Below are 20,711 nucleotides of genomic sequence, written 5' to 3'. Positions count from 1 at the left end.
GCTTTAATCACACTTGTGTGTAGCTCAACATACTCAAACTGCTGAGAAATATTGAGATAAGATGAGGTACCTCTGTCTTTGCGCTAGGTGGCAGGAAACCTCTTGCCCTCACAAACACACACATACACACACGCACACACACGAATGCACAAACACACTCATATAACCAGGAATGATCCCTGGGGGAAGACTGACCCACATTACTTGATTCAGTTTGTGTGTTTGGACTTCTACCTGTCAGTCAAATACTCTGACAAAGGTCAAATATGAGACCAAACATTTTTTAGTAGATGATCACAAAAAATATTTAAAGCATAGTTACAGAAAATAAAGTTACTGAAATTAATAGAGAACATTTTAGAAGTCGTGGTGATTTTTTTTTTCTTCAAATTTTCAAATTCCATTTCAAATCTGCGTAACAACGGCGAAGCTGATTGGACCGGAACCAGCGGAGCAGCTGTCAGATCAGGTGGATCGAACATGGTGTGTGCAACACACAGATCATTACGCATGGATTTTTCTTTTCTATGAGTCAACCCGTCAAACGAATTTAAGTCACCGGAAAGAACGCGTTTTTCCCCTCCTACCAAAATCAACGTCTCGCAGTAACTTGAGTGGCGGCGCGTTTTAAATTGACGGAGGCGTGCTTTTATTTTGAAAGTTTGAAAGAAAAAAGTTAAGTTTGGCTCGTGTTTGTTTGACTTTCAGATGTGGAGGAGAGCAGGAGCGACAGCACACTTCCACTGAGTAGCTGAAGGATTATATGTGCCAAGTGTATTCGGATGTTTGTGTTTTCTCTCTGTCCTCCTCCTCCTCCTCTCTTCTTCCTCTTCTTCTTCTTCTTCTCCTTCTTCTCCTTCTTCTTCTTCTTCTTCTCCGCTCCGGTGCTCGTTAATGACACTTAAGCGGTTATTAGCGACTCGGTCGACCAGCTGTCAGACTTTCGTGAACATGGATTTTTTGCAACGACGGGCGGACTGAAAAGTTTTGGAATTTCCATCAGTCACTTGCGAGCTGCAGCTAAAAGTCATTTTAACTACTTTCCCCCCCTCCCCTAAACAAGTCGTCACTAGTCGATTTGTTCAAGACATGCAGAAGTTCAACTCCACCGGCAACCACGGCAACACGCTGCCCCGGGACGCAGAGCTCCAGCTGCGGCTCGCCGATGGTGGAGGACCTGAAGACGGAAAGAACGGAGCTGGGAAACATTTCCTCAACCACCCCGAGGAGGAGGAGGAGAGCTCCATATGTACCAAGAGGAGGATGCTGGTCGGGTTGGACGTTATATGTCTTTGTGTCGGTAAGAATATGTTAGCTTTTTGACTCTGTTTTACAACGTAATAGCCCATTATCTCGCTTTCAAAGGAGCTACACACACACATTTGTGTTATAAAGAGGTTAAAAAGTTGGCTCCGAGGAAGAGAAAATGCACACACACGCACACACACACACACACACACACACTGGGATTTGAGGATTTGTGAAAGTTAACGAAGCTGCAAAGCATTTTTCCAGAAGTCAAGTGGAAACTGTTCAAAAACCTCTGTTCCCTCGATGCACGTGGGTGGTGTGTGTTTGTGTGTGTGTGTGTGTGGGGGGGGGGGGGGGGGGGGGGCTCGAGCTGGCAGTTAAATGAGCTGTCCCGGGAAGTCATCTGTTTCCATGGTAACCCCCAAGGAGTTCCCGGGAGAAGAACGTGGGAATTGGGATAAAAACATTCCCGTGCCTGTGCGCTGGTTGGCCTCTGTCAGTGTGAGATTCCTGAATAACCGCCGCAGTCCGAGTTCCTCCGAGGACCCGAGCGGGATCTCACCACCCTATCTCCCCTCAACTAGCTGGAAATACGAGGAGTTTCCCTGCTGCCGCTTAAATTACTCAACTAAGTCGAAGAAAGTCATTTCGGATATGTCCTGGTGGTGAATGCAGTGAACTAGTAACAGTTTTGTTTGTTGGTGTTGAATTTCAACACACATTTCCTCCCATTACTGTACATGAAATGCTGGAAAGAGGCAGAATTCTTGCTTTATTGTGATTTATTATGCATTTATACGCAACAAAAAATGTTATCTAATATTTATGAACGACAACAAGAACCCTGAATTTATGAGATAAACATAATGTGCCGTGTTCGCATACGGACACTTGAGTTCCACCTATGGACAATTTTTTCAAAAACCCAATCTGATTCTCACACATGTCGATACTGATGCCGCTTCATCTTTGATATTATCATTATTAGGTCAAAAGTCACACCCTGAAGCTGTAGGTAGCCAAACGGCGCTTTTAAGTAAGGACGGCAAAAAATATACACAAATGATATTTCAGAGCTTTTTCAACTGTATTTATGGATCAGTCGCATGTTTTGCGGTCCAGCGCAATTTTCTGGAGTTAAACCTGGCCTGTTATTACATTTGTTGTGACACCTGGTGTGTGCATAATAGCAGAATCAGCACCCAGTTTTGCTTATTTTGATCCAATTTCACATCTTTAACGGGCAAATAGTTCAACGCTGTCCTCTGCGGGATCAAGGCTCAGCCACGAATTCTGCATGTAGAGCTGCAGAACTCTTGTCACCTTGCAAGATACCAGAGGTTGAAGATACAGTTTCAAAACTGTATCATGAAGTTTGATGGTATATATATACACACACACACACAAATGATGATATGAAAGTAGTTAAAGAAAACAGAAATCCCATTAGCACGGAGAGAATGATTCGGATATTTTTTACACTGATAATCAATAACTGAGCCGGAAACTCAAGTTGGAGCAGGAATCTAAACGCTAAGGTACATGAAAGTAGAGGAAAGTGCTCTGAGTAAAGGTACTTAGTTACTTTGACCTCCAGCAGTCTGATGAAACTACCCACTTTCCTGCTTTTGAACCTGCAGCCCAGAACCTGTTTTACTGAAGAGTGGCAAAATATCATTTCGCGGGCGAATGGTTATCTGGACGTGCAAACGTGAGCGAACCTGTCAAGGCAGACTGACAGGTCTTCCGTCTGGTTGGCGGTTAAAGAATCGGAAGTGTTCCAGCAGACAGACAAAACAACAAGTGTGAGGCGCTCGTCTTTCACGCCATGTTTTTCTTTAACCCTGCAGGTATGGTATTAGCTGTTTACTCCGTAAATTCTTCTGAAGCTTTGTTCTACGTTTGGGAAGCAGCTAGTGACCCGGCATCCGTCAGCAGGACGGAAAAATCGCTCTCGCACCATGAGCGCGCCTCTCGATTTCTCACAAAATTGTGTGCCCTGATCCCCCCCACCCCACACACACACACACACACACACACACACACCCCCTCAGTGACTCGATAACAATTCTGAGTCTCAGGCACACAACTGAGAGCATTTAGAAGCAGCTGCTCTGAAGTCTGAAGTTCGGCTGGAAGCATTCGCGAAGTGTTTTCATTTGAAAGGCTGATCTGATGAAAGCATTTCAAAGAATTTCCAGTTTGCCAGTGTCAGCATCATGAATCCATCTTGTTTTTGTCTGGGAGTGAACGACCAGGTCATTTACCAAGGGCTGACAAAGTGTAAAATATCATACAGTGCATTTTTCAATACTGATATTGCGAAGAAATAAAAACAACAAAGCAGGAGGTCAGATTTCTCACAAATTTATTCTAAATGAGAGTTTCAGCTGAACGAATCACACCTCACATTACCAACATTCTGACTAACATCAGTTGGCTTGTCTGGCATGATTACTTTTCCAAGATTTTCCCAGTGTAGATAATGATAAACCTTTATAAAGCCTTTTATTGAACAGTTACTGAGAGTCTCTACCGGATGAAATTAAAAAAAAATCTTCTATGATTATCAGCCACACGTCCGCCTATGAAAGGAAATAAGCTCACATGTAAACTGGGGCCAACCAATTATAAAATTGCCAATATTTTGGCCGTTGTGATACGATTCCAAATGATTATTCATGTTTCTCCTGATAGGATTTGAACCTATCATGGTCTTCATGGTGTGATTATGTGAATCTGTAACGTTGGTATATGGCTGCAGCCCCACAACCCTTCATTTACAGTGGTATTTTAATGCATATTTAGCTTTTAATAACTATTGCACCTGTTCCACTTGACCATATTGCAAGTTTGATATTATATTTGATATGTTGCTCCTCCTAGCGAGCACGATCTCAGTCCTTCCAGCCAGACTTGCTAGGGGGGAGTTTGTTAGATGACTTAAAGGCTCCATGTGTCTGGCTGCATCCTGCCCGTCTCCGCTCTGTTAATCATCATGTCACTGATCTGACCTTGACTCATCTGCGGGTATTCAGCAGTGAATGCTTGACTTATTGGAAATGAATCGGTTCCTTCATTTAGTGAAATCCTCTTATCTCTGACTAACACAATTTTCCGTCAAAAATGTCATCATCTGAATCCCTCAGACAGTTTGACCTGCCAGCGTAATTCATCCCGTGAAGGGAGTCATTGACTACTGTAACGGTGGAATTTACCCCGAAGCACCCCGTCCTCATTCTGTTATCAGCTGGAGAGGGATTCCGTAATGTTCCGGGGGTTTTCACGGTCTTTGTTGTAGCTCACGTTTAAAGCGCAGATGCATGGTATGGAGCCGTGGGTTAACTTGAATCTGCTTTGGAACGCTACGATGTGAAGGGTACTAACTGAGGCTTTGACTCCTGCCCGTATTCTTCTCACTGCTTCAGTTGCAGTCAGGCTCTGTTGTTCAGCGGCGCCATTCTGACACGCTTACGATGGTTACCTTCACACACAGATGGATTGTTCTGGTTCAGCTCAGTGTCAGTAAACAAATGCCTGAATGTGTTGAAGTCTCTCCTTGCGCATTCCTGGCAGGAGTGTAGGGGTTTTGAGAGAAGTGACAGCATACACACCCTGTGGCGCTGTACCTAAGATGGAGTGTCCAGCCACCCCGGAGGTCAGAGGGAGCCGGGTTGTTGTCATATCTGCTGAGCGTGCAGAGACAGGCCTCCTAGCCGTTAACTCCTCTTTCCCTCCTCCAGAGGTGGTCCTTATCCCGTCATCACCCCAATAAAACCAGTTACTGACTCTCCCTCTCAATTACTCTCTTAAAATTGGGAATTTATTGGAAGTGGCGCTTGAAAACCCGCTATTAACTCATAAAGCTTAGAGGATGATAATCATTGGCACTCTGCTTGACCTTCCGTTGGAGGTTAATAGTGACATAGTTTCACACGTTGCCACACATAACTGGAGGATGTTAGTCAAATAATAGAAAAAGGGATTCATAATTCGGAGTCAAATGAAGGATTGGCTATCGCAATAGAGCGGAAATTGTTCCTTTTAAAGCAGTTTTTAGATGGTGTTAAGACAAAAGTTGTGTGTGTGTGTGTGTGTGTGTTCCTAGACGTGAAGCAGCACGCCAGGAGTGGACCGGTATCTTCCTGAGTGATCAGATGAATCAATAAAGGCTCCCTCTCTTTATCTTATCTCCCCCTATCTCTTTCTCCCCTCCCAACCTCTATTGTATTTGTGAATGTGTTCCACTTGTGTCATGAGGTGTGTGTTTTTTTGTTTTTTTTATAGCTGTTTTGGGCGGATGACGGTTTCTCTTTAAAGGATTACTGTTCTGTGCCAGAGAAAGCTGCCAAGTGAACACATGTCACAGCATGTCGGCGAGTATGCAGCCAGAAATATGAAATTGTCTTTGTGTTTGCTTGAACACGAGTATAAAAAAAACAAAACAAAACAAAAAAAACCTGGGTGTTGTATGTGTCAACATGGCTGCTAATGAGGAAAGTGTGCTACAGCTGCAGCGTACAAGCTGTTTGTTGACAAATTAGCCAATCCTGTTTTGCCTGTGTGTCTCCGGGCTCCCGGTCAAACACTCTCAAAGTTATGGAACACTTTGGCGTCACTCTACAGCTGACAGATGGAGAGCCATTAAAAAAGACAGATCGGTCAAATAGTTAGCTCGTGGAAGAAGTGATTTTGCTGACTCTCTTTTGTTAGTGTATTAATGCACTTACTTGCCATTTGAAAGCTCTGCAGAGGTTCAGGAATCCATTAGCTGCGCCCTTCCTGACACAAGCAGAGAGGATGCAAGAAGCTCTTTCGCTGCAGACATTCTGACGTGCCCAAGCAGGAAAAGCCCAACATTAATGCTATAGCTTACAGGAACAATTAATAGAGTGGTGCAGGAATCAGGCCTAAAACCCGGAGGTAAGTTAGTTAGCTGCGAACATCCTGTAACCTCCTCTCAAAAGTCAGTGGGAGTTTTGAAAGGTTTTCTGGTTAAATGCCTGAAATGAGGTCAGTGGTTCACATTAATATAAGATATATGAACGTTGTCTTCCAAGGAATTCAACAAGTCAGTAAATACCTGACTTTTAAAGACTTTATTTGTGGGTTGTTAACAAGTAGCTTGGTATTTGTACTTACATGCATCTCATAAAACTGGGGTTGGTTTGTGAAGATAATCATTTTGAACAAAATATGTATGTCTCAGAGTATATTTTCATTTATTATTGAAAATCCAATATTAGAATCACATTGCTTTTTGATGAAGGGATGTTAACTTGTGAGTTGGCCTACAAAAATACTTTATCCCTGCAGCACTTTATGGAATGAAGTACTTTTCCTGATTTGACAAGTTAAAATGTCTGGTGTGAAAAATCACTTTACTTTCAGGACCTTCCCTCATCCATTAGCACTCCAGAGCCAGCTATATTAGAAACGTCTCAGCTGCCTGGGGGTTGAGGGGGCAAGTGATAGCCTGAATGAGGGAGCAGCCCCAGGGTGGGAGAGAAGAGTGGTTTGTGGAAAGAGAGTTCTCTGAAGAAGGGGTTGAGGATCTACAGTAGGGGTCAGAGGTCAGACTCAAAGGTCCCTCAGGGGTGCCTCATCCTCTGCTGGTTGTTTATGTCTAAGTGAGGAAGTCGTTCTCCGTGAAGGATCGTAAAGTTTCCTACAGCATATAGTTTCAAATGTACTTTTAATGAGGCTGCTGCAATCTTGTCTTCGATGAAGGTTCCATTAGTGCCCAATGTTGTCCATAGTTATTAGCTGTAATGACTGAATCTTCAGTGCTCATTAGCTGGAATGGGTTTGGGGAGCCATACCATCAAAGTATCTTTGTGGATCTGAATACAGATTGTTAAGTTCAGCCTTTGCGTCAGTCAGAACTAATGACTCATCCTTTTCTGTGTCTCTATAAGGACATTTGGATTACACCGCGTGGCACTGGAGCATTTTTACCCATCATCAAAACCATTTTATTCTTGTGTCATATTTCACCTGCTGGAGCCTTTCCTGCCTCCATCCTCTCCGGCTCTGAAGTTGTTCCAGCTGCACATTCCCCTGCAAACCCAAAACAACCCTCAATTCTTTCCATGCCTTCTACCACAACCAGCCCCCCCTCCCTCGCTGTCTGAACCTTAATTTTATGTCAATCTCACCTCACCCTGTACACCCGCCCTTACCTTCACACTGCAAAACCCACCACAGAGCTCCTATTTAAGATTCCAGCATACCGCAGCGGCAGGTCCTTCATGTTCCTGCTGAATCAGACAAGGCAGGCAGGCAGGCAGGCAGGCAGGCAGGCAGACAGACCAACAGACAGACAGGTAGGCAGACAGACAGACAGCCCGCCCGCTTCAGAACTCCCCACTCATGCCCTGAACTCCAGAACTGGGCTCCAGGAAGCAGGTCAGTGAAGTGTGGAGAGAACAGAAGCAGCTGTGCGAAGCATGTCTGCACTGGCCGCCGGCAAAAGTAACAGTGCTAGGGGTGAGCAAGAGCTGTCCGGGTGCACCGGTGGAACACAAAACAAAATGAGCTGAGTCTGAACTGCCTCACTCAGGAAAAAAAAAAAGTTTTAGTCTACAATCAGATGTGGATTTATTCTTGTCATTGTAATTTTTATCGATTTCTAGCACCATCTTCCTAGCATGCCGGCATTTTAAAAATATTTTAGGAGTCATATTTTCTCATCACAGCCGTGCTTCCATGTGTTTGTTAGCAGGAAAGCTAAATAACAAATGGAGGAATTTAGATGGAATTTTGTGGAAAGGAAGGTCATATTACAAGGAACAGGTGATTAACTTTTGGAGGTGGATGAAATTGTAGATCCTGTTGCGTGGCTGGCTATTTGCTGCTCTTCTGGACAAATATCGATCATCCCTGCACTCTCTCTGCTCTGAAGTGCTTTTTTTTTTATCACTGCATATATGATGCAACAAGTGGAAAGCAATGATGACTTTGCAGGGTGCAGACTACTTGCATGAAGTCCAGCTTCAGGGAGCTTTCTAATAGCCCAGATCCAAGAATGTTGTGGCTCCTCTGACCCTCTTTGTTCACCACCGATTAGAGTCTTTGTGCTGCCATCAGGGCAGACAAAACAGCTCCGTCTTTGAAAACAATCCAGGCAATTATGAGAAAAGAAATGGTACTCACCCTTAATCCCACCTCTCCACTACCTGGCTCAGCCCACCAAGGTAGAGCATGAGGGGACACACACACACACACACACACGCTTCTTTAATTGAGATTCTGTCAGTTTGTGGTTTATCATAATCACAGCCTTAGTGTGAATGACTTCATCTCCTGTTAAAATGTTACCTATCCAACAGAAGTGTCTCTGTGTGTCTCCATAGAAACAAAGTCCCTTTCTTATACAGTAAATCGGGTGAAGCATAAAAGACCTGTGTTTCCCCTGAAGGACGTGAGTCAATCTGAATAGTGATCAGATGAGAGAATAGATCGAGCCTCGCTTATGAGGACAGCTCTGTGCCGTTATTAAAGCCCTTATTGTACAAATAATTGTGCGAGCCCACCCTTCAGAATGCAAACTGCTGTTTACAAGCAAGTAAGACTGAGGCCATGGCACTGCTTCTAATGACATTACCAGGGATTTCCTCAATCACAAACAACATTGTTACCACACTTCGCAACCCAGTAAAGAAGCTTTTTTTGATTGTGATGTTTTGTTGTTGTTGTTGTTTTTTTTTGTTTTGTTTTTTTGTCTTGTTTCACAAGGTTGACTTGAGGCTAAACAAGCAGCTTAAATTTTAGTTGGGAAACACTGGCACACATGCAAGCTGGTTAGGGGCCCGTTGAGGGTGGACCACCACTGAATGGGGCTGGGATACAGGCCAGACTCAGCCCTGTCTGAAGCTGCACGCCAGATGGACATGTGATGACAGGTCACTAATTCTGTGTCCTCTGGTTCTATTAAATGTAGAGCAAAGTGTGTACGGTCAAATGTTATTGGGTGTGATGAGACAGATGGTCAATACTGTGGCTTTGACGTAGCTTCGGGCTCATACTAATCTATGAAACTGTCCCACAGCAGCAGCAGCAGCAGCAGCATTCACATGCATTCACTTGGCTCCAGAACATTAAATGTTTGTGTCATCACATGTGGTTTTTTTGGGTCTAGCGTACTTTATTTGGCTATCATTGTTATCATTGTAGGTTGATTTAGTGTTTTTTTCATGTGCCGGTTGGGTCTTTGCGGCTTGTTTGGTTGGCTGTTTGTCTATGGTTTAGTTTGTTTGCATCCAATTGGGGTTTTTATGTGTATGTGAGTGTGTATTGGGGGGTATTCTTCTGGTTGAGGCAGGGTCGTGTTTACAGAGCGGGTCTCAGCAGAGCCCAGATCTCTGACCCTCACATTCCAGAACCACCGCTAATCGCCTCCGTCTGCTGTTCTCTGTGGAGAAACCCTCGCCACATCTCTCTCCGCTCCATCACTACAGATTTTCTCACCCCGATATTACTACCCTTGCCCCCAATTTCTTGGCCCCATGGCATTTCTGCCGAGTTTTAGTTGGAGGCTGTTCTGATAACATCGTTTAGCAATATGACCTTATAACGTGGGTGAATAACTACAATCTGCCCTCTTTTCTTTGAATTGTGCCTTTAATCACGGACCCCAATTTTTTTGTTTTTTTTTGTTTCTTGCTTTTGGTTGTTGTTGTTCTCTCAGAGTGAGCTCATTCTGGGCTGTGGTCATAGATGTGTAAATTAGAACCAGAAGAGTTTCTCAGAGAGAGGCACACATCCCTTCTGCTCTCATACCTCCTCTTTCTACTCCTCTCCTTCCTCCCTCCCTCCCTCCCTCCCTCCCTCTCTTCGTACCCCCTTCTTTCTTTCTGACCCTTTTGACTATTCAAATGCATTCCTGCTTTGAGTGTCAGGGCCAGGCTGTGGCACATTTTAGGACTGGCCCTGGAAGCCAACCCACTCCTCAGTGTCCTTTTGGGGGTCCAGTCAAAGGCCTTTCTGGTCTGGCTCTCTTTGAGCATGTCTTGGCCAGGTGCGTGGGTTGGCTCACAGCTGCCTGACAGATGATGTGAAGGTCTCTGAAGGCTTTTTGTGTCTTGTTGTGAAAGTTGTTTTAATACAGTTGTAAAGCATAGAGCTTGACTGTGACACAGCTTGTGATTTCTATTGGACTGTGCAGATGCCGAATAACCTTTCGTTGCACTCGCCGTTTGTGTACTGGTCAGAATTTGACAGAACTCAAGCTGAGTTTTATTTTATTCTCACAGAGAAATTTGCTGCATTAAAGTCAACTTTGGATTTCCATCCATCCATCCATTTTCTTCTGCTTATTCCTGTTAAGGATCGCTGAGGGGCTGGAGCCTATCCCAGCGGCTACGGGTGAGAGGTGGGGTTCACCCTGGACAGGTTGCCAGTCCATCACAGGACCAACACATAGAGACAGACAACCATTCACACTCACAGTCACACCTACGGTCAATTTAGAGTATCAATCAGCCTCGTCCTCTCTTGATGTCTTTGGACTGTGGGAGGAAGCTGGAGTACCAGAGAGAACCCACGCAGGCACGGGGAGAACATGCAGGCTCACACAGAAAGATCCCATGCCTGAGCCGGGACTCAAACCTGGAACAATTTTAGATTTAGTTTAGTTTATTTAGATTATGTATGGACAGTGTACATGAAGAGATGGGTGCATCAGACATAGCAAGAAGCTAATTTCCATCTGAGGTTTCTGTATTCTGTGTAGTCCTGATGGTCATTCCTACACGATCAGTAGCGACAGGCCTGTGGTCTGCCCTTATGAATAACCAGCTACCTGGTTCAGCTCTGCATTTCCCCATTACACCTCTGTACTGTATCAACTTACTGGTCAAATGTGGCAGATCAAATGTCAGCTCGTTTATATTGCATCAGTTGACGGAGTCATAAAATACCCCTAAATTTTGAGAACATCCAGTCACATACCCTGTATATTTTAACTACACTATATACTGGTATCTGGTTGGCTGTCATTGGCCCATCTGCACATGCTCTTGAAGGGTTCACAGACTTTGTAACAGTTCTATTATTTTTTTATATCATGATTTCTTACAAAAGGAAGAATAAATACTACAAAAGTGCAATATACAAAAAAATTTAGATATTTAGAGTCTCTAGACGAATATTATTTGACTCTCTCTCTCATGATAGATTTGAAAAAAAGCAAACAAAGATTGCAATAAATTATATTCAAATGGAGTAATTTGGAATGGCAATACTAATCTCAATTTAAACTGCAACCATGTATTGTAGTATTTAATCTGCAAAATAAATTGAAGGATAAATTAACCACCTACATAAATGTCTTTCTGAACTAATATGTCAGCAAATCTCTTAATAGTTAATACAAGTCGACGCCTTCATTCATCACACACTTCTTTCTTTCACTAAGCTGCTACACCTGTTAGCGTTGGCAGCTATGGATGATTCAGGCATTTCACAATTAAACAATTAAATATGATTAAAAGATACAAAAATAGGATTTGGTTCTCTCCATCAATTCATTAATCATTCAGTTTACACACACACACAGACACACACACCTCTGAGCTGATGACACCTTCAACACCCTGTGTATGTGTGTTACGTGAGGTGCATAAAAGTGTTAACTTGCTCATTCCCGGATTTACGTGGGTACACGTGAGGAGATTCCTGTAGATGTGATGACTGAGGAATGGAGACATGAGGGTCAGATAAGGGGTGTTTCCCACCACCTCCGCTCCCGCCCCAGACACACAAACACACACACACACCCTCACACACACATACTTCCTCATTCAGGCCCATCCTAGAATATATGGAACTAGGCTGACTTTTATCTGTGTTTTGTCTTTCTGTTAGGGCAGCACGACTTTGACAACAAAGGTTACTAACACAGTTTTCAGCCAAACCAGTCCGGTCCGGAATTATCTCTGCTGCCCTGAGACGCTGATAGCCTCAAACCTATAGATTATTACCTTTAGATTATTCCCCTTGTTTATCAGTTCAGTGAGGTCAAATGAGCAATACAGGTTTGTTATTAGCTGACTGAATAGATGCAATAGCAGGCCCACTGAATAATGGATTAAACTTCTACATACTTTTTTTCTTTTTAAATTGTATCTATCTTTGGAATGGATGGGTCATTACACCAGCATAGCAATATAAGTAAAAGTAAAAATAAATGTTCTCCCCAGTTTTATTTGTTTTGGGGTCCCAAACATGTGCATCCCCAACCATCAAGGCATATGAGTCCAAAGAGTCTGTAGTCCATGGATCAGACTTCAGAAATCAGAAATTAAATAAATAAATTACAAGACAATGATACCAGCGAGATCAGAGTCTCCTCTCGTGGGGGCTATGAACAAATCCAGTTGTTCCAAATTTGGTCAAATTTGTCCACATGGATTCCACATTGATATGTCAGTTTTTCCATCCTAAATATCTCTACAGTAATTCCAATCCAATCATCTAGGGTAGAGTTTAACCATCTCCTGGTAATTGTTTTCTTGCTTGCTACCAAAAGTGTTTGCAGCAGCTTTATTTCTTTCCTACGTTAAAAAAGGCCCAGGTACAGGACATCAGAACTCAAAGGTATTTGAGTGTTAAAGACCGTGAACTTCTACATGCTTGATGGCATGTTTGTGTTTGATTTTAAGGGGTTTTGTGTATCGGCCTGATGGGGGGGTTTTTTTGAGAGAGAGAGAGAGAGAGCGTATCCTGTACACTTCTCAGTCACATACTGTGAGTGAGAGATTCCCTGGCAGCAGCAATGTTTTTGCCTGGGTGCGTTCCAGCCAAACCAGCAGGCCTTGGACGAGGAGAGGTACAGAGGTTAATGATTAGTGGTACTGCACTCCATGGAATGACAGCGGAAGGGACATGGGAGAAGGGACAAAGACCAGAGCAAACAGGGAAGGCTTTTACTGGACTATCAGACATTATCTGTGATACACAAGCAGAATGCAACTGTGCAGCTGGCTCCATCTCACTTTTTGTCATTGTGAAAGTATTGCACAACATTGAATCACTGAACATTCACCATTAGGCTGTGAGGATTGTTTGCTAAGTGGGCCAGACCTTGACCCTATTTCACCTGATCCAAGATCTTATAATTAGTTACCAGCCAGGAAATGCAGGACAATTAATAGCTGAACTAAAAGACCTTAAAACTATTATTGTTTAACAAGACATTTTCCTACAAGTAGGGCTACTCTTTTGACTTATGGACATATTCTGTATAACATTGTTCCATATTGTCTTCCTCCTCCATAATATTGATTCTCCATTGCCATGCCCATCATCTCCCTCGCTGCTTGTCTCTCACATCTCCTTTGTCCTGATCCTCCGATGAAAGCAGCTATGTGTGGAATGCTTGATCCTCAAGGGAATTTAGAAATCATGTCAGAAGGCAGCCTTTATGTTAGCGTGTAACATTATCTCTGTCTTGTGCGCTCCATCATTCCCCATGATCTATGTTGCACAGAAACTCACCAAGCCACCTTTTGTGTGTGTGTGTGTGTGTTTTGTCCACCTCCCCTCCCTGTCTCTGCCCCATCTCATCAGCCTCCATCCCGTTCTTTGCGTGTGAGTTGAAGGCAGTGACTCCGTACAAACGAGGGTTCTTCTGTGGAGACTCCAGCATCACGTATCCCTATGTGGAGAGAGAGGCGATCCCAGACGGCCTGCTCATTGCTGGCGGCATCGCAATCACTGGCTTAACTGTAAGACAATAATACCTGTTACAGAGGACAGCAACATTTTGGGAAATATGCTTATTGGCTGTCCTTCCCAGAGCCGGACAAGAAGACAGACATGCTTCTCTCCTCTGAATGTGCTTTAAGAAGCTGAGACCCTCAAGTTAGCTGAGCACATTTAACTGTAGTGGGTTGGAAGTGTTAGCATACCTCTGTCAAAAGTTAGCAAATAATAATAAGAATCAGAATCTTGCTTTGTTTCTCCTCATCCTCTCTGACAAGGTCTGCCATGATTAGGAGCAGCATTTACACCAGGAAGGTTCTGTGTAAAAATCCCTGCACTCAGTCAGGAAAGTAGCTCAGACAATAGACATCTTATCACAGGATGCTAACACCTCCCATCCACTACCATTCAATGTGTGAAGCTAACTAGCAACTTCCTGGCTTCTGTGGGTCTAAGTTCCCACAAAAAGGGGATCTATCTTCCTGTCTGGCTCTGATTTCAACAAAAAGTTGGTGTGATGTGATGTTATATATATATATATTAAACAAAGTCACCATTGTTGTATCTTTGCTGCTATTTTTTATCTTAAATGTTTTTTTATACTGTTTTCCATTTCAGATCGCGCTGGGTGAATGTTACCGGGTGCGTTTCCGAGGCGTGCACTCACGGGCATTTATCCGCAACCGCTATGTGTCATGCTTGTATAAAGAGCTGGGAAGCTTCCTGTTTGGATGCTGCGTAGGTCAATCTCTCACCAATATGGCCAAGCTAAGCGTGGGACGCCTACGGCCCAACTTCCTGTCTGTCTGTAATATCACCTATGCATCCATCAACTGCTCTCCGGGTAGCTACGTGTCCCAGGTGAACTGCAAGCAGACTAATCAGAAGATGGTGGAGGAGGCAAGGTGTGTGTGCATGCATGTTTTTTGTTTTCTAGATAGGATTGTTTATCAAGGGCAGGGTACACTGTTGCTTGACTCATATAGTTAATGAGTAAACTGCATGTTTTTATTGATCTTGTCTTTCAGGAAGTCTTTTTTCTCCGGCCATGCTTCCTTCGCAATGTACACCATGATGTACCTAGCAGTAAGTCCCCTCCACTGTGGCAGCACACATCTGATACACGGCACCTTCAAATCCACCTTTCACCCTGTGTTGTGTACTTGCAGTATTTGGTCGTGTTTGCAATGTTGTGGGAATATTTATGGCTCCCGCTTTCCCTTCTGTTGTTATCAGACACAAATCCCGGGAGGCCACAGGAACACTGTGTGCAACCATAATCTTGATAAGCTAATTAAACATGTGCATGTTGTTGATATATTCACACGTCCTGATTGTCAGGGAGGAGATCTTTGAGGGCAGCAGTTCTTCCAAAGGCATCCTACTTCACATACTGAAAAGAGATGGTGAGACGGAGGGACAAGGAGGAGGGATCAGGAGAATGAGAGAGAGTGTTTTCCAGGAGGGGGGGGGGGATGAATAGATGAAGAGGACAGAGGAGGCCTTGTTGTTGGACTCATTTAGGGAAAGGTTCGGGTGGGGGGGGGGGGGGGGTGGACTGAAAATGCCTGCTGAGAGATCGACAGGCTTCTTTCAGCGGGAGACACCCTCACAACCCCTCCATCCTCCCCCTCATCCTTTCATCTCTCTCTCTCGCTGCATTGCCCAGTAGTCATGGGTTCATTGTGAGGAAGATATGACAGTTGCAGCCAAACAAAAGCACATTATTATCCTTAAAATTGAATATTCCTCCTCATTAGCCCTTACAGATTTAATTGACTAAACATTTTTTTTGGGCTAAAATAAATGAAATGATCTCACTTTTGGAACAAATGAGATAAGAAAATCAGCGTCTCCTCCGTGAGCAGCAGGCAGCCCCGTCAAGTAGTTTTCTCTGCACTTCACACTCCACTGAGAATTTGCTGCTAGCTTGTATTTCAGCACAACCTCAAGAGAATGTGTCAAACCTGTAGCTACATGCCACCCAAAACCGGGGCCAGCTGCTTGTGTTTAAGGCAGGAAGAGTGACACCTGTTCTCAGTTTGAACAGAAGAGGGACCTGGTGAGGGTTTGGGCCTCACCGAAGGAATGTAGGCCACGTTCTCCCCAGTGGCTGATGGGTCCAGACAGACGTCCAGCCACCTCATAAAGCTGTAGTCCGGGATCGTGCTCGCTCTGTGACCCAGTTTTTTACAGGCACATAAACATCAATTCTGTGCTATAGCGCTGATGCAGGAGATGAGGATGAACAAAGGGAGGAAATGGGGGTTAGACAGTGTTAATGGACTCACGCCAAGCTTCTCTTTCCCCTCTGGGTAGCAGAAAGTGCATGTCATTAAGAGACTGTGGCACACACACACATACATATATGAAAATATCAGAAGTGATTATAAAATCATATCTTCTTTCTCAGTTTTACCTACAGGCAAGGTTGTCCTGGCGAGGAGCTCGACTGTTGCGCCCCCTAATACAGTTCATCTTAGTCATGATCGCCATCTATACCGGTCTGAGCCGCATCTCGGACTACCGTCACCATCCCACCGACGTGCTCACGGGCTTCATTCAAGGAGGGCTCACTGCGTACTGGGTGGTAGGTTGAAAGATCCTTGTTCTTCAAGACAGGATTTGTTTCTCCCTCCTTTTTCTGTTAGCTGACACAACCTGCCCGTCTCTGGTCTCCCATGGGTGTTTATCCTCAGAGAATGATTGACAGCGTGTGTGGTCTGTGTATATTCCCTTGACATGTTTGTGTCTTGTGTCTTGTACCTGCAGGCCTTCTACATCTCCTCAATGTTTAAGCCATGCGCCCGTCCAGACCTGTCTCCCACGAGCATGTCCCTGGAAAGCCCGCTGTCCAGCCAACAAACTGTCTGTTAGCAGGAACATGTAAATCACTTCAGGAATCAGAAGACGGGACGATGAAAAGTTGATGGAGCACAATCTAACATGCTCGCTCTTCTGGGCATGCTGACACAAACAATCACACGGTCATCTAACACACCTGTCACATATGTGAAATACAAGAAGCACATTTGACTCCTAAGTCAAACCCCGTCCAGTGAAAAGAACTTCATAGTGATATTACAGATATTTTTTATATATATATATATATGAAAAAAGGAGAAAAAAAAACAACAACAGATACATTTTTAAAAAAATGTCTATTTTTCAAGAGGATTTTTAGAAGCTGCTAATGTTGATAGTTTGAACTTGTCTTCTGTGATGGAGGCCCTTTGGTCAGTGCATTCAGTCAGCAGAAAGAGGAGAAAACACCAGCCTCCCCTTCACGTTCTTAATGATCCGCCGCTCAGCTCGGAAACAAGTCAGCGGCTGTGAGTTGATGCCGAGAGACCTCAGACGTTAAAGACAGATCTGTACTGAGAATCGATTCAAAAGAAAAAAAAAGCACTGGCTTTATCTTCTATCTTGACCCTCAACCCTTGGCTCTACCATAATGTCTTAATGATAACCTGTTCTACTTAAGCATTCAACAGAAACAATACTTGTGCTGTAATACAATGTAATTTTTCTTTATTGAGTAACCAAGGCAGCGATGGGGAGGAAATCCTTGATACTTTTCCGTACTAACCACTTTGACTGTGTCTCGGAGGTGGAGGTTTGACTGAATTTTTTAACCTCTGATTTTTGCCGCCGAACTCTGAGCTGCACCTTGATTTATGTCACTCTGACAGGAGAACCTTCCTGTTCATCTTTATTAATAGCACTTGAACCTACATAATGGAACCTTCTAATTGTAATCAATATTATATAAATATATTTTATCACATCTTTAAATAATCAGTGTTTTTATTTTATTTTATTTTTTATGTCAACGTCCAGCTCACATATTTTGTTCCTTGTGAAATGATAATTATTCAAATTGAATGTAAATACTTCTGTCATTTTATAAACCATACAATTTCAAAAGTATTAGTTCCAGCGATGGACAATTTTTACATGTTTGTGCATTTGTATTTACGTTTATCAGGTACGGAGAGTTACTATTATATGTGTCGTAACAACTAGACTGAGCCACAGATTATCAGAAAGCTATATTTTTTGTGTTCTCATTTATTGTTGTTTGTTTTTGTCTGTGAATGCCAGAAAGGCGGAAATAACCACTGTACTCAAAAAAAAAAACAAAAAAAAAACCAAACCAATAAAATGAATGTTGAATGTTTTTAGTTGTTTAATTATTTCTAGTGTGTTCTACAGCTTGGGCTGCAGATGTTTATAATCTTTTAATGTGTTGTCGTAGTGTGAGTACATGATCTTTTCAACTACCAGACACAGAGACGGTAAGAAAATCAGAGCTGAAACAACATATAAACACTGAAATGATGAATGATTTAACCCCTAGTGTTTGGAAGCTTCCACTCTAGTACCTTCCTTCATTACTACAGTTCCCTCTCACCCTTCACACACTCCCCCGCCTCACCCCTTTCCCTGTTTTTCAGACCTTTTGGAGTGCAGTGGAGCATGATGGGCTGTTTCAGGGGGTCATGCTACCATGGAGATGCTTAGCCAGATACAGATTGGAGCTTCTGAGGCATTTTCTTTCATTTCTTTTTCTCCCCCCCCTCTATCCACTTCCAGGCAGCGGAAGGAGAATAAAAGGCAGCCTAGATCAGACAGAAAGGGCAAAAGAGAGGGAGAAGAAGGGAGAGTTTCAGTCGTGGGTGTGTGCATTATGCTGAGGTAAGGAGGACAAGTAATGAAGGGAAGGAGTAATGGAGCAGTTGGCAGAGCAAGATGGGGGCGGTAGATTGGGACGAGTGAGGGTGATGGGCGTGGGGCTTCAGGGTGGGGAGGAACGTGATCATGGCTTTTGGGCCTGTTTTGTTTCATAATATCATAACTAAGGAGGCACATTTCATTCCAGAACAACGTATGTATGTGCCCGTGCTTGTGTGACAGTTTCTTGTCTATCTGACTCTCACTCTGTTAAATGTTTAGGCGTGTGTGACTGAGCAGGACGATCTGCTCCAGTGAGATTACACACCCTGTCAAACATGACATCTGTTGTTTGTTTTTTTTTAAACAAAACTGCAAAATTTCCCCTTCCAATCCACAACTGTAACTTGAGCACACACACTGCCTCAATACTTGAACATTTACAATCACTTGCTGTGTCCCAAATTACATATTCCATCAGATTAGTAAAATAAGGTACACTTTTAACGCAGGCACTAATCTTGACCAGGGTAATGTTGTCCCACACTGCACATTGCCATTTTGCACTTAGCTGTGATGGCAACGTTTTTTTCTCCTGCCCACCACCAACCCATACCGCGATCTTAATGCCTGATTGAAGTGTTCCCCCATACCTACAAGCGCATTACCTCGCAAGCAAGTGGATGCAAATGTTAGCTGGTATGCTAATGGTACAAAATGATTGCAACACAACAAAGAGTAGTGATGGAAACCTTGTCAAGTTCCATCTTATTCATAAGATCATCTGCCCTAGCCAGCCTCTGATATAATTTGTCGCGAGCCTCCAAGTGACTGGAGGCTTGACATAAGAATTTTTCTTTGAGACAACAGTGTTCTTCACGCTCTTGGCACAGAGCTTCCTTACTTTCTGTGAGAGCTGCCTGGCATCGCTCAAGCTCCTGTGTGGTTCTAGACAGGTTAGTATTCACTAATGTTATCTTTGCCTCTAGTGTCATACAAGTCTGTGTCTCCCTTTCCAAAGAAGTTGTCAGGTGGGACTTTAAGTCCCCATTTTTTCTCCTGCATTCTGATAAAGTCTGGTTCAACATGTTGTTGACACTGTTGTTTCGTTGAGCCTCCCTGAGCTGTTCTTTGAGGACTTCAATGTCATCCAAAAGATTTTTTGATAAGATGTTTCTCCTTTAATTGCTCAAAGTCTGCTTTAAGGATGCTTGGGTGTTCTTGGTTGGCTGAATTCTGCTGGACCAGCTCCCTCTCCCTTTCCTTGGCCCCAGTGAGGTTAGACAGGGCCTCATCACGTTCGCTAATTCTTCGTTTGATCTCCTCTTTCATCTGCTGCTGTTGATGGTCGGTTAATAGATTCTCCTGATCAGCTCGTAAACTGCGCTCCTGAGCCTGAAGCAACTCCTGCTGCTTATTTTTGAGAGTCTCTTCCAAATTCCTTTTCTCCCGAACCATCAAATCTAGCTGCTCTTCAGTCTTCTTCAGCTTATTTCTGTAGATCATGATTTCATCATTGACTGTTTGTTGAACACATTCCGCAGCTTCGCCGTGGTTTTAGAGTCCAAATTGTCTTTAAGGTACTGTAAGGCCACAGAGTGTGGAGGGCAGCATTATCATATGTGGGTGTGTCTGATGACTCAGGGTCAGAAGAACTTGCTCAACTGTCTGTTCCCAAATCTGTCTGTTCTTTAATCTCTTCATCCACCATCTCCAGCTCATCAAGTTGACCATGGGGTTCTATCAATGAACATGCACTCGCCTGTTTGTCATCCGTATCACTTATCGTACGAGGTGATGGAGAATCTTCTTCGTCCTCCTGCGCCTCAAGGGATCCCCAGTCAGGCCTCAGCCTGCGGAGGACAGCAGTCTATGTGGATGTGTTTGGTGACTCTGGCAAGCTAACTTGTCAAAGGACTCATCCAAGACATTGAAGAATCTGATTTGGTAACACTCCAATGAATTCTTCACTCCTGGATGTGATTTTGATTCTTAAATAGTAAAATTCAATGTACTGTGTTGTTCCTGATGTTCTTATTCATAGTGATCTCTGCGCTTGGCAGTGGATTTCCACCTGAGTT

The 20,711-nt window shown here is 43.6% G+C and overlaps 1 protein-coding gene across 1 annotated transcript; it reads left to right on the top strand.

Moving 5' to 3' along the window:
- The first annotated feature begins 693 nt into the window (after positions 1-693).
- Positions 694-18,121, top strand: ppap2d (phosphatidic acid phosphatase type 2D). Its single transcript, XM_086184885.1, has 6 exons — positions 694-1,300; positions 13,822-13,979; positions 14,575-14,861; positions 14,985-15,042; positions 16,370-16,546; positions 16,729-18,121. The coding sequence occupies exons 1-6, from the start codon at positions 1,090-1,092 to the stop codon at positions 16,831-16,833; spliced, it is 996 nt and encodes a 331-aa protein (XP_086041011.1). The 5' UTR covers positions 694-1,089; the 3' UTR covers positions 16,834-18,121.
- Positions 18,122-20,711: the final 2,590 nt, after the last annotated feature.

Source organism: Aulostomus chinensis, chromosome 18, assembly GCF_037954235.1.
Source record: "Aulostomus chinensis isolate RoL2024-O1b breed Wild chromosome 18, RoL_Achi_v1.0, whole genome shotgun sequence".
Classification (NCBI taxonomy): Eukaryota; Metazoa; Chordata; class Actinopteri; order Syngnathiformes; family Aulostomidae; genus Aulostomus; species Aulostomus chinensis.
Note: the sequence above shows the minus strand (reverse complement) of the source record. Positions and strands in the feature narration are given on the sequence as shown.